The sequence below is a fragment of the Fonsecaea monophora genome, assembly GCF_001642475.1.
Source record: "Fonsecaea monophora strain CBS 269.37 chromosome Unknown Scaff222, whole genome shotgun sequence".
NCBI classification, from domain to species: Eukaryota; Fungi; Ascomycota; class Eurotiomycetes; order Chaetothyriales; family Herpotrichiellaceae; genus Fonsecaea; species Fonsecaea monophora.
This window is the reverse complement of record NW_019174153.1, coordinates 1-11922: the sequence shown is the minus strand read 5'-3', so window position 1 is coordinate 11922 and position 11922 is coordinate 1. Positions and strand designations below refer to the sequence as shown.

At 53.3% G+C, this 11922-nt stretch overlaps 6 protein-coding genes across 6 annotated transcripts; 5 read left to right on the top strand and 1 right to left on the bottom strand.

The window, feature by feature from the left end:
- Positions 1-200: 200 nt before the first annotated feature.
- AYO21_12091 (hypothetical protein) lies at positions 201-1156 on the top strand (the record flags this gene model as incomplete). Its single annotated transcript, XM_022661926.1, has 2 exons — positions 201-255; positions 315-1156. 2 exons carry the CDS (start codon positions 201-203, stop codon positions 1154-1156), a joined length of 897 nt encoding a protein of 298 aa, XP_022505769.1.
- Positions 1157-1994: 838 nt separating this feature from the next.
- AYO21_12090 (hypothetical protein) lies at positions 1995-2566 on the top strand (the record flags this gene model as incomplete). The annotated part of the gene is made up of 3 exons (XM_022661925.1): positions 1995-2068; positions 2119-2250; positions 2308-2566. 3 exons carry the CDS (start codon positions 1995-1997, stop codon positions 2564-2566), a joined length of 465 nt encoding a protein of 154 aa, XP_022505768.1.
- Positions 2567-4005: 1439 nt separating this feature from the next.
- AYO21_12089 (hypothetical protein) lies at positions 4006-4968 on the top strand (the record flags this gene model as incomplete). The annotated part of the gene is made up of 1 exon (XM_022661924.1): positions 4006-4968. The coding sequence occupies one exon, from the start codon at positions 4006-4008 to the stop codon at positions 4966-4968; it is 963 nt and encodes a 320-aa protein (XP_022505767.1).
- Positions 4969-5587: 619 nt separating this feature from the next.
- On the top strand, positions 5588-7693 carry AYO21_12088 (hypothetical protein; the record flags this gene model as incomplete). The annotated part of the gene is made up of 1 exon (XM_022661923.1): positions 5588-7693. The coding sequence occupies one exon, from the start codon at positions 5588-5590 to the stop codon at positions 7691-7693; it is 2106 nt and encodes a 701-aa protein (XP_022505766.1).
- A 1365-nt stretch (positions 7694-9058) lies between these two features.
- AYO21_12087 (hypothetical protein) lies at positions 9059-10340 on the bottom strand (the record flags this gene model as incomplete). Its single annotated transcript, XM_022661922.1, has 2 exons — positions 9059-10269; positions 10331-10340. The coding sequence occupies 2 exons, from the start codon at positions 10338-10340 to the stop codon at positions 9059-9061; spliced, it is 1221 nt and encodes a 406-aa protein (XP_022505765.1).
- A 485-nt stretch (positions 10341-10825) lies between these two features.
- AYO21_12086 (hypothetical protein) lies at positions 10826-11682 on the top strand (the record flags this gene model as incomplete). Its single annotated transcript, XM_022661921.1, has 2 exons — positions 10826-11458; positions 11539-11682. The coding sequence occupies 2 exons, from the start codon at positions 10826-10828 to the stop codon at positions 11680-11682; spliced, it is 777 nt and encodes a 258-aa protein (XP_022505764.1).
- Positions 11683-11922: the final 240 nt, after the last annotated feature.

The following is an 11922-nucleotide window of genomic DNA, read 5'->3' as shown; positions in this document are numbered from 1 at the left end:
AAGGTAGGTTGCATTTTTGATGCCTGAGTGCACGATTTATTCAAATACACGGTGTATCTCACAGCTTCTCATTATTTTATTCCATCAACCAAGTTCTATTCTCTCCTTCTTTCTGTTCTATCTGTTCATCTTTTGTGACAACATTTCACATTCATTCTATCTACACAACTGCCGGTTCAGTTCAGCGACATATACTCAAAATGATTTCAAACACTCCTTCAAGATCTTCCTCACTTGTATTTCTATTCCTCAACTGTAAGTATATTTCCAACCGCTTCCCTCGATGGCGACACGCGCTGACACTGGACACACAGTGGCTCTGCTGGTTCTCGGTCAAGGTACTCAATTCATCACTGGTCCCTGTACGAGCGATGCCGACTGCGCCTCCAGCTGCTGTGGCTTCAACAGCGGCCTGTGCGCCGGTCCTGTCATAGCCCAGACGCGTGATGGAGGATGTGGCTTTGGTGACGCGCAACCCAATGACATCGCAGCCCAAGCCTTCTTCAGCTCACAAGCGGCCGCAGCTGGTGCGACGTCTCCTGCAACCGCCGCACCTGCCCCTGCGGCTGCCACTTCCTCTCCCCCCTCGTCGGGATCTGGCAACGGTAACGTGGGCACTGGAACGCAATTCATCACCGGCGCCTGTACCAGTGACGCAGATTGTGCCTCAGGATGTTGCGGCTTCAACAGTGGAAAGTGCGCTGGTGCCATTGTCGCCCAGGAAAGAGATGGCGGATGTGGATTCGGCGACGCTCAGCCAAATGATAACGCTGCACAACTACTTCGTGGAGGACAACCCACCTCGGCTGCTACCTCTGCGCCGGCTCCGGCGAACACTGCATCCACTGCCAACACTGGTACTGGCACAACCAGTGGCTCCAACCCCCCGATCGATAGCAGCATCCCGGGCTCTCAAAACGTGGGCAAAGACGACGCTTCGCAATTCATCACAGGGCAATGTTTCAGTGATGCAGACTGCGCTTCGGGATGCTGTGGGTTCAACACTGGAAAGTGCGCAGGGGCAATCATCGCACAAACTCGAGACGGAGGATGTGGATTTGGAGATGGGCAGCCAAATGACAATGCGGCCCAGGCATTGCAAGGTGGAGCGAAGAAGAGGAGAGGCATTGCGGCGGTGAGGGAGTACATGGCATAATCTGCCGAAACTTTACGACGATGATGATGTGCATATCCCCCACGCAGGTAGTGGCAACAGGCAAAGCATTTTCAGGATGGAACCAAAAAGAATTGGGTGCATATAAGGTATAAGGCCAGCAGAACCTTCCGAGGGTTGGGATGTCTGAGGTCCTTCTTACATTTTGTCTTTGGCGGAGAACAATACCCTTTTCAGAATTCAAGCGGCTATAATAGCAAGATGCTTTCGATTCGTTCATGGACAACGCACCACTTTCTTCTTCTCTAGGGCACACTGGTCCGGTGTCCCGTTCCAGAGCAATAGTACTAGAGGCAGCGTTCTCATGCCCGGACTTTGACCGTGCTGCGCCTACCTCGTCCCCAAGGATTACCATGTCGATATCCGATAGGGATAAGTCTTTGCGCGAGGCTGCGTCAGTGGCCAGGGTCCCATCATATAAATCCATTGGTTCGTGACATGTCCTTATTGGGATTGTAGAAGAGCGGGAGGACAACAACGGAATCGGAATGACCACGCAGCCACGCCAATGACTGAGGACACCCTTGCACCTGGACACGCTAGCCCCTGGAACATGGGGTAATATCCAACCCCGTAAAGATATCCTCACCAAGAGACTTCGCATGTTCCGTTACTAAGCCAGAATGCTGTCTCCTCTGGTCCCCTCACGCGTGCAACGACATCGTCTGAAATCGAGACAGTCATGTGTTTTGTTGTAGTTCGGCGCAGAGAATGGGAGCGAAAATCTAAAGGACGATAAAGTCGAGGCGATGCGAATTGCGGTTGTGCAGAACCCACGGGATGGGACTTTATCAGCGCGGTCAAGCAATGCTCATATACCATGCTCGAGCTCCTACTCCTAGGCGGCTGTGATATTAATGCGTGGGTCAGAGATGATTGGACTCCTCCTCTGGCGTGAGTAAAGGTCTACATTGCTGTTCTTACGATACCTTGACACAATACAGCGACGCCTCATTCGACCCGGAGCTTGTTGGGTGGCTCGTTGAACACGGTGCGGATCCGAATGCTCAATGCAGATACGACATCACAGCATTGTCGATCGCAGCTGGATCGGCCTCGAGAGAAGTCATCGAATTGTAGTTCGAGCTGGGCGCCTCCGTGAGGCATGGCCAATCGCTACACTGCGCCGTCAGAGCCAGACGTGGGGACGATTTCGTGGAGCTCCTCTTGAGCAAAGGTGGCTCACCGAACGCACTCATGTTTCACGACCACCCAGTGTCGTTCTGCCAGTTCGAATGCCTCGGTCTGGGAACATCATTACACGAGGCTGTCCTCCACCGCCACGACAGGCTGGTACGGCTCCTTCTGAATCACGGCGCGAATCCGCAGATCAGGGACAGTCTGGGAGGATTGCCACAGGTCAAAAGACTCCTTTTCAGCACTGCCCTCTGAATCGCCGAACCTCGTACGCGTCAACAACGCTTCGCGACCCAATTGCTCAAACTATGTCCTGTGTTCTACCTCTTCAAAATCAGAAGGACACAGGACACAGGAGTTTGCCGCCCAAAAATCCGCCCCAATATGGAGTGTCGCCTACTTCTTCGCAGTTCTTCCCCCTGTTCGTCATGAGCACTCGAAGAAACGCCACTGTACTCTCACTAATTGTGAATGCCGGAGTCAACCAGCCGTCGCGATCTCGTATGATGAAAGCCACTGGCAGCGATGATGATGCTTCCCGCCTTGGGCCTTTTGCGATGCGAGGTCCAAGTCCAGTACAAACCTCGACATACTCCCCGTTATGAGTCCAGATGGAACGGTCAGTCTTGGAACAGGACGAGGTGGAGAATGGAACAGATCATGGCAAGTGAGCTCTGTTGGAACCTTCAGTAATCAGCCGACTTTCTTCTGTTATATTCATCTGCCTATGGGGACCCAGGATACACAGGGGGGATAACATTATAAAGTCCGGACCACGGGAAGCAACCAGACTGATTGTCAGAGAGACATATGATAGGGATAAAAGGGATAGGTGGACAGGAGGAATAGTATGCGGTCATTTTTTATGACCGTGGAACGATAGCTGACTAATTAAGAGATCAATAGTCCAACTGGGTGCCATCCACCCACCATCAAGGGCCAAGACTACTAGATTCCCCGACAACCCTGTGTCAAGCGGCGTCTTCTCGTCCAATACGTAGAGACGAGGGAGCTACTACTGATTGATAGGATACTCTGTCACTAATTGTAGTACCATCATTTACTAGGACGCGCGGTCAACCATAGGGCGTAGTGCCCGCCGTATGTTATGTATACCTCATTGAGTAGTGTAGATTCGGGTACGGCGGCGAGGGCGGGCGATTGAACCGCACGTGCTGCCAAGCAAGACTCTTTTTCTCCCGGTGATAAAGACCACGTTCGGCCGTTATCGTGTTAGCTCCGACTAGACGGGTGGCCCATTGGCGGCGCTCTGAACTGTGGTCCTGGGATGGAGAAAAGCTGGAGATAATGGACATTTGCGACGACGACCGACCGACCGACCAACGTGGTCAATACCCTGGGTGTGCCAGAAGAGGGAGTCGTGCAAAGGAAAACCTGGAGCCAGCTCTTCGTTCTTTGTCTCAAACCTGAACCTGAACCCTGAGCCGTCGGGGTATAAAAGGTAGCCAAACCTGCTCGTCAGAACCTATTCAGTCTTTTTTGTTTAAACATTCGACCAAAGTCCCCAGAGAATCAAATCATTTCTTTCGACAGACAGTTCATAAGAATGGAGTATCAAAACCTCGGTAAGAGCGGACTCAAGGTCTCCAAGGTCATCCTGTGAGTACTCACAACCCAGAACCATCCAGAGACTGGAGGAGGCGATGCTAATCCGGGAATGGAACAGGGGGGCCATGTCCTACGGCACGCCAGAGTGGCAAGGTTGGGTCCTGAATGAAGAAGACTCGTTGCCCCTGCTGGAATATGCGTACAAGGTCGGCATCCGGACCTGGGACACCGCCGACGTGTACAGCCACGGTCGATCCGAGCAGATCATCGGCAAGGCGATCAAGCAATACAATATCCCCCGCGAGCGCCTGGTGATTCTGAGCAAGTGCTACTTCGGCGTGACTCCGGACACCCCTGGCAGTGGAATCGCTGCCAGCTCGGTCAACGACGGCGACATGCTGAACCAGACGGGTCTCAGCCGCAAACACATCCTCGATGCAGTGGATAAGAGTGTCGCGCGGCTGGGCACCTACATCGACGTCCTCCAGATCCATCGTCTCGACCGGTCGGTCCCTCGCGAGGAGATCATGAGGGCGCTCAATGATGTGGTCGAGTCCGGCAAGGTCCGCTACATCGGTGCCTCTAGTATGGCGGCGTGGGAGTTTCAAGAACTGCAGAATGTCGCCGAGAAGCACGGGTGGCACAAGTTCATCTCGATGCAGAACTACTACAATCTGATCTATCGGGAAGAAGAAAACGAGATGATCCCTTACTGCAACCACACGGGCGTCGGTCTTGTGCCGTGGTCGCCCGTCGCACGCGGAGCCTTGGCCCGTCCTTATAAAACCCGAGACACCCTGCGTGAGAAGACGGACAACTATCTGAAGACTGGGATCCGCGCCAAGGAAGACAAAGTCGACGAAGAGATCGTGGGGAGGGTCGAGGAGGTGGCCAAGAAAATGGGCAAGACCATGGCCCAGATTGCCATTGCTTGGTGTCTGAGCAAGAAGGACGTCTGCCCGATTGTGGGCTTGAACAAGAAGGAGAGGATGGATGAGGCAGTCGAGGCGTGCAAGATCAAGCTCAGCGATGAGGATATCAAATACCTCGAAGAGCCGTACATGCCCAAGAAGAGACAAGGCTATTGATCTGATCGTGCATGGTGACGTGGGAAAACCCCCCCCCTTTTTTTTTTCAGAAGCCAGACAGACAGTGTCGTCCTGATGGAAGACTCTGATCACAAAGAAGTCTCCTGCCTGGCGTATGTGACTCTCGGATCAACTTCCTTGAGAGCAGAACAGTGATTCCAGTCCGTTGCCGCTTGGCGGTTGTCACGTTACCTCGCTGTCGTTGTTGTGAAGTGAAGTGATGTGAAATTGGTCCTGTCCTCGCTAAGTATCACGAAGGCTGTTTGTCTTTTGCCTTACCCTCACTTTCACTCCCTGCCTCAGTCGTACAAGACGAAACCTACCTTTGCCGCACCGTGTTCTCCGAGTCTTCTGTAAGATTGCTCCTTCCCTATTCCGCGTCGCCGCCATCGTTTGTATCGTTGCTGCGCGCTCCTCTTTCATCGCGCTGACCTGAGAGACAGTTTGAGGCGCAAGAGTCAAGCGTCCACCGCCGCTGGACCCGCGCGTTCAACCTCCTCCCTAGCCGTTGGTCTGCCTGGGAGACTCCACAAGGTCACATCCTGCACCGGATCCTGTTCTGCTGCAAAGCCTCACTCGTCAGCCCTCAAGCCGCGCGAACTGCGGTGCAATCACGATGATGAGTAGTACCTGGGGACAAGGCGCTGACAGCGACTCAGATGACGGGCAGCGAGGTGATGGAGTTGATCCTGTACAGTATCGCAAGGGTAACACAGGCACTGGCACTGGCGGTAAACCTCGTCATGATCCCACGCCCGGTCTCGCCTTCTTGAGAAGTCGCGCAGCAGCTAGACGACTTGCAAATTCAGCCGAAGCTAGCAAGGCCACACCTGGTGCCACTGGTCCTGCTTCCGCAAAGCCACAAAAGTTCATGTCAGCCACGAGCAACAAGTACCACAAAGCGGTGTTTCCTGGCATGAGAGTTCCTGTCCACATGCGCAAAATTGACAAGGGTGACCGCCACGGACACCAGTCCAACAGTGGTGTAACAAAACCCAAGTCGGAGTCCGTACCTGTCATGTCGGTACAATGCCCCATGCCTGGTGGTACAGTAGTTACCGAAACCACTGATCCTGTGCAGAAGGTCAGCTGGGGTCCAATCTCCAGGATCGAAGCGAGCGAGGAAGCACGCGAGTTGATCAGCCTCTGGCGTGATGCCGTGAAAGACGCAAAGAAAACAAAGGCAAAAGGCAAAGGAGAGGATGACAGCGACGACAGCGATCAACCAGACAAACCCATGAAGACAAAGAATGCAGACAAACGTGGCAATGCTCCCAAAGTCGTCGCTGGCTTCCACGGTGGTGGAGGGTCTGGGTCTAAGGACCAGCAGAACATCTATGCCAACGACGACCTGACACCAACAAATGCCTCTCAAGCGGAAACTGAAGCAACCACAGACTCTCAACGCTCGCGTGGCTTCCTACAACCTCCACCTCCCACACCTCCCGACACCATCTTCCACAAGACACACTCGGTAGCAGCAGCGCTGTCAATGCCTACTCTTCCGAGTCTCCACCGTATCTCTGAACCACAGCTTGTTGAACAGTACCGCCTTCAGCATGCAACGGACCCGGAAGCCTTCGAAAAAGAAACCCGCGCCATCAAGAAAGGACTTGTGGATGCCAAGGTTGCGAGGGGTGGAAAACCGAGACTCTTGAAGAATGAATATACCGTTGAGTTGGCGAGTCGTGAAGACGCGGAAACCGCGGAGAAATGGGTCAGAGACCAGGGCAGGACCTTCGGGATCTCGGACGTGAGAAGCAGGGCGAACAGTACGTTCACGGCAAGCGATGCAGCGTCCGGATCTGAGGAACTAGCTTTGAAGATGAGAGGTGGAGAAATGGAGATAGGAGAGTTGGCGACTGCCGAAAGTGAAGAGAAGGAGGGTGAAAAACAAGCAAAGGTCGAGGAAACACCCAAGCAAAAGCACCCTGCAGCTGTTCATGACCGAGAGGACCGCGCCATATCTGCAAAGCCACAGAACAAGCAGAACAGATCCCCACGCTCGGCCAAGTCTGCCAAATACACCCTGCTCAGATCCAAGCCAACGCTACGCAGCGTCAGATCTCAAGTATCTCGTCTCGACCTCTCAGAGCACGTGAGCAAAATCACCACGTATGGCAGTGTGCGACATCAACACTCGGTCAAGCGAGAGGCCGGGGACCACGGCGAGAAACGCACAGTCAGAACGTGGATCGAAGTAACCGAAGTTTATGAGGTGCCGACGTCCAAGTCACTTACCTTCAAGGATGTGGTGGCAGCAGTGGATGAGGACGCGGAAGATTATGATAGTGCTAGTGATGGAGAGGGTTGGGAAAGTGAGAATGATGATGGATGGAGTGAGGATAGTGGCGAGAGCGACAGTGACACGGCAAAACAGACGGGCAAGAAGAATCATCACAAGTCAAACGCCAAGTCGAAGGGCAAACCCAAACCATCGATTGCCTCAAAGAGCGAAAAGGGCGGGTACGAGTCAGACTCCAGCTCTACGTCCGCTGCGTCCTCGACCACTTCTGATTACGACAGTGCATCCCATCCTGCCGGCGTTCGCCTGTCAGGTCCAGGCTACCATGACCCCAGCGAGACAGATTCCGAAGCACTCTTTCATTCCCTCTCACGCTTTGGAGAGGTCAACGAGTCGAGCATTTCGCAGGTGAGCCGCGATTTGAGGGCACTGATGGCCGGTCTGAGGATTGATGGGAAATTGAATACGCACGAGTCTTGAGTGGACAAGAAGGGACACGTAACCACCACACGAGATGGCAAATATGACAGTCGGACCGAGAGATAAGAGCGTGGCAGAAGAGACATCGGTGTTGTGCTGATTGGGGCTTCGTTACACATCTTCGGGTACGGTGACGACCATTGCAACCACAAGCGAAAGAAAGAATTGAACCAAAGGTGGCTATGAAAATGGACGAGCAGGAGACAGTTGATCAAACAGGAGCTAAAATCAACGAATTGGGCTGGTGGCTATTGACAAGGACAAGCGATATGGAGCCGGTACATTGAACGAATCACTGGTTGAGAGGGATTCAGCAGGGGAGCGAGACATTGACACAAGGCGAGAGTTGGCAGCTGGAAGCTAGGGCGAGAGTGTGTGCTAAGATTCATCACGGAGACACAGTGACATGGACTGGTGTGGCTCATTCAGATCAGCTTATCTAGATAGCTAGGTAGAAACTTGGGCTCGATAATGACAATTGCAGATGAAAAAAACAGTTACGGATATTCCATGTGCCTTGATTGCGATCCGCCAGCTACCTTACCCAGCTACCCATGTTTGGTTTGGATTGATGTTGGTATCCGACAAGTCAGATCCATTAGATCAGATTTGTCGTATCGAGAAAGAAATCTCTCGCGATAATAATATTCCTAACATGGACATGATGAGTTCCTAGGTAGGTAAGTACCTGGTACCTGCGTTACATGCATGCATGCGTGCGGGTGGCGATATATCCAGCAAGTACAAGTACAAGTACAGGTGTCTGAACAAATACAAGGATAAGTATTGTGAAGGTATATATACCTAGATACCTAGGTACGTACCGACGAGTAATACACCAACTACACGTACAAGTCAAGTCCTGTTCTCCAGTATCCCGCATCCCCGGTGCCCGATACGCCCAGCGAAACCCACGCTGCGCAGACACAGAGGAATACACGTACAGATATACTGTGGCGGAGGAGATGCGTCATACAAGACTGTGGCAGATAGCTCCCCCCACAATTTCCAGAGTCGAAAAGTAGATTGGGAAAAAGACCACAAGGCCTGGAGGTATGAAACCGGGGTTGTACATAAGTGGCCATGCATCTTCAGACCTGATCTGATCATGTTGTTCTGCTTTTATTTTCTTTCCCCAATTCCATTCATCCCGCGGGCACCGGACACTGGAGACAGCGATGGATGGTAGGTTGAGGTCTCTTGCGGACCCGGATTCTAAAATTGTCCTTTGGTGGTATTTTGTAATATTTCTCTTGTACTACTCGGCGACCCATACAGCAGCCATGCCCCTGTAGTTTGTTAGCGGAGAACTCAGAAGACACAGAAAAGGGTGGGTGGATGAAAGCAAGAAAGAGAAGAAAACACTTACATTCCCGTGCCCACGCACATGCTCGTCACGCCAATCTTCTTCCCCGTCCTCTTCAGCTCCGTGAAGAGGGTGCTCACTTGTCGGGCGCCAGTGCAGCCTAGGGGGTGGCCAAAGGCAATGGCACCGCCCTTGGGATTGACCTTCTCAAAAGGCAAGCCCAGTTCCTTGACGCACCAGACACATTGGCTTGCAAAGGCCTCGTTGATCTCGTAGATGTCCACATCATCCTTAGAAATACCAGCCTTCTCGAGGGCCACGGGGATAGCCTTCCACGGCCCGATACCCATGAGCAAAGGCGGCACACCAACTACAGAGGCTGCCACAAATTTTCCTAGGATGGGTTGGCCCAGACGTTCAGCGGTGCTGCGTTTCATGAGCAGGACCGCAGCGGCACCGTCGGAGATCTGTGAAGCGTTGCCAGCATGGATGGAGCCGTCCTTTGCGAAAGCGGGACGAATCTTGCCCAAAGACTCGGCCGTGATTCCTGGTCTGACACCGTCATCTTTTGTGACCGTCACCGTCTTCTCTTCCTCGGTCTTGGGATCGGTGTATTTGACGGTGATGGGCGCGATCTCCTCGTCAAAGAGACCGGCTTGTTGTGCTTTGAGAGCCTTCTGGTATGATGAGGCGGCAAATGCATCTTGGTCAGCGCGAGCAATCTTGCGGTCCTTTGCCATCTGTTCTGAGAGGACACCCATTGGCACCTTGCAGTTTGCGGCCTGCATGTGGTTTTCCAGAAGATCGGAGAATTCAGTGACCGCACCGGGTCCGTACTGGGAAGACATGCTCTCAACACCCGAGCCGATGCCAATCTCGATCATGCCGGCTCGGATCGCATTGGCAATGTCCACACATGCCTGCAGACCAGAGGAGCATTGTCTGTTTAGGGACCTGACAGCGGTCGATTCCGGAAATCCAGCAACGAGAGCAGCTGCGCGGTATTCAGTGGCACCACCTCCTGGAGCAAGCACGCAGCCCGTGGCAATGTCCTCGACAAGACTAGGGTCTATCTTTGAGCGCTCAAGGAGGTTCTTGAAAGTGAGTGCCAATAGGTCCGCGGCGGCGGTGTCCTTCAGGAGACCTTTGCCGCCTTTCGTAAAGGGCGTGCGGATGGCACAGGTAACGACGACATCGTCGGGCGATTTGGAGAGGATGGACTGCTTATTGCCACCGAGGTGGCTTGAAACCTGGGAGAGGCGGGCTTGTGCTATAATACCAGAGTTTCACATGTTAGTGACACGAGGATAGATCGCAGGGGCGTTACATACCAGCAGACATGTTGGCTCGTAGGGCACAATCACTATGAAAGGTAGCAAAGAAAATAGACGTGGAAGGAGTCAAGATGAGAAGGAGAGAACGAGACGGAGAGGATCAAGGAATGTGGGAAATGTCTGAATGATTTATGATCACCGAAGTCACAAGGTCCATGTAACCGTCTTCAATCTGTTCCTGGCAATTTTCTCTGTAGCATATGCGTTTGTTGGATTGCTTGATGCCGAGGCATGTGCGTGTTGCAGCGCAACAACTACGAATGAGGTCATGGATCGGTCACCGGTCACTCCGATGATTATTATTGTAATTAGAGCCACCGGAGCCAATGCCTAATTCAGGTAGTGCGGGTGTTCATATGCTGATCGGAAAATCTATTCTTCCGACTGCATTTTCAAGACCTCGTTCGTTTTGTGCTCAACCGACATGTTCGTTGCCCATTGTAAGCTTCAGCACGCCTGCACTGGCGATATTCCCCTCGCCGTACTACAGACATGGCTGCATGTGCGAGAGCCTCTCGCGCTCTGGTCTTCATGAAGCATTGTCGGCGCTCTTCCATCGTCCCAAGTAGCAGCCGCCATGCTTCATCCGACGCCGTTTCTTCTCCGTCGCCATACGCACCCTCAAACTTCACCCGCCAGGTAGCACCACCCTCAGCTGCATCGTCACCCAAGCCGGACGCATCCTACGACAGCTTCCCATCGCCCTCCTCCTCCTCAGTCCTCTCCTCCCTCCCCACCCCACGACCGCTCTACGCACACCCAAAGTCCCGGTCCCCGCCCCCGCCGGTCGAAATCCCAGGCACCAGACTGACGCCGTACACATGGTTCCTGTCGCTGCTGGGCATCGCGCCCAAGCCGTCCGCGTCGTACACGCCGGCGCCCTTCCGCGTGACCAACAACCCGTACCGCGCGCGCAAGAAGTGGCCGCCCGACTTCCGCAACCTCGACCCCAAGCAACAGTTCCACTTCGAGAAGACGTACAGGAGGAGGGCCGCCTTAAAGTGGGCGCGACCCAGGTGGAACAAGGCCATAAAGCTGCTGCAGCAGACGTTGATCACGGCCACAATCATCTATTTCGTCTTCATCTGCGAGCCGAGTCACGGGCAGGGCACGCCATTTGACGGGGTAAGAGGGAGTTTCCTGCCAATTGCTTTTCTCTTGACGGCATTACTTCTGGATAGCCGTACTAACTCACTCTGAAACAGTTTCGGATATGGTTCTTCGATAAGCTGGGAAATCTGGGTCAGTTGCCTGAATCTACTAGAGAAGAGGCGGATAAGTTGAGCGAGGAGGCGAAGAAAAGGATGAAGCAACCTGCCGAGGTCTCTCCTCAGGCCGCCACATCTTGAATGAACGTGGGCTTGAGCTATCTATGCTTTGATGTATCTACCGTCCAATATCTTTATGTAGTGCCAGAACCCACCAATTCCCATCCAACATCTCCCATCCAGTTGGCTGCGAGGAAACACATGGCAGCGAATCGAGACTGATCATGCTTCCCCCTTTACCACACCACATCCCAACTTCCACACCACATCCCCAACTTCCACACCACATCCCAACTTCCACACCACATCCCAACTTCCACA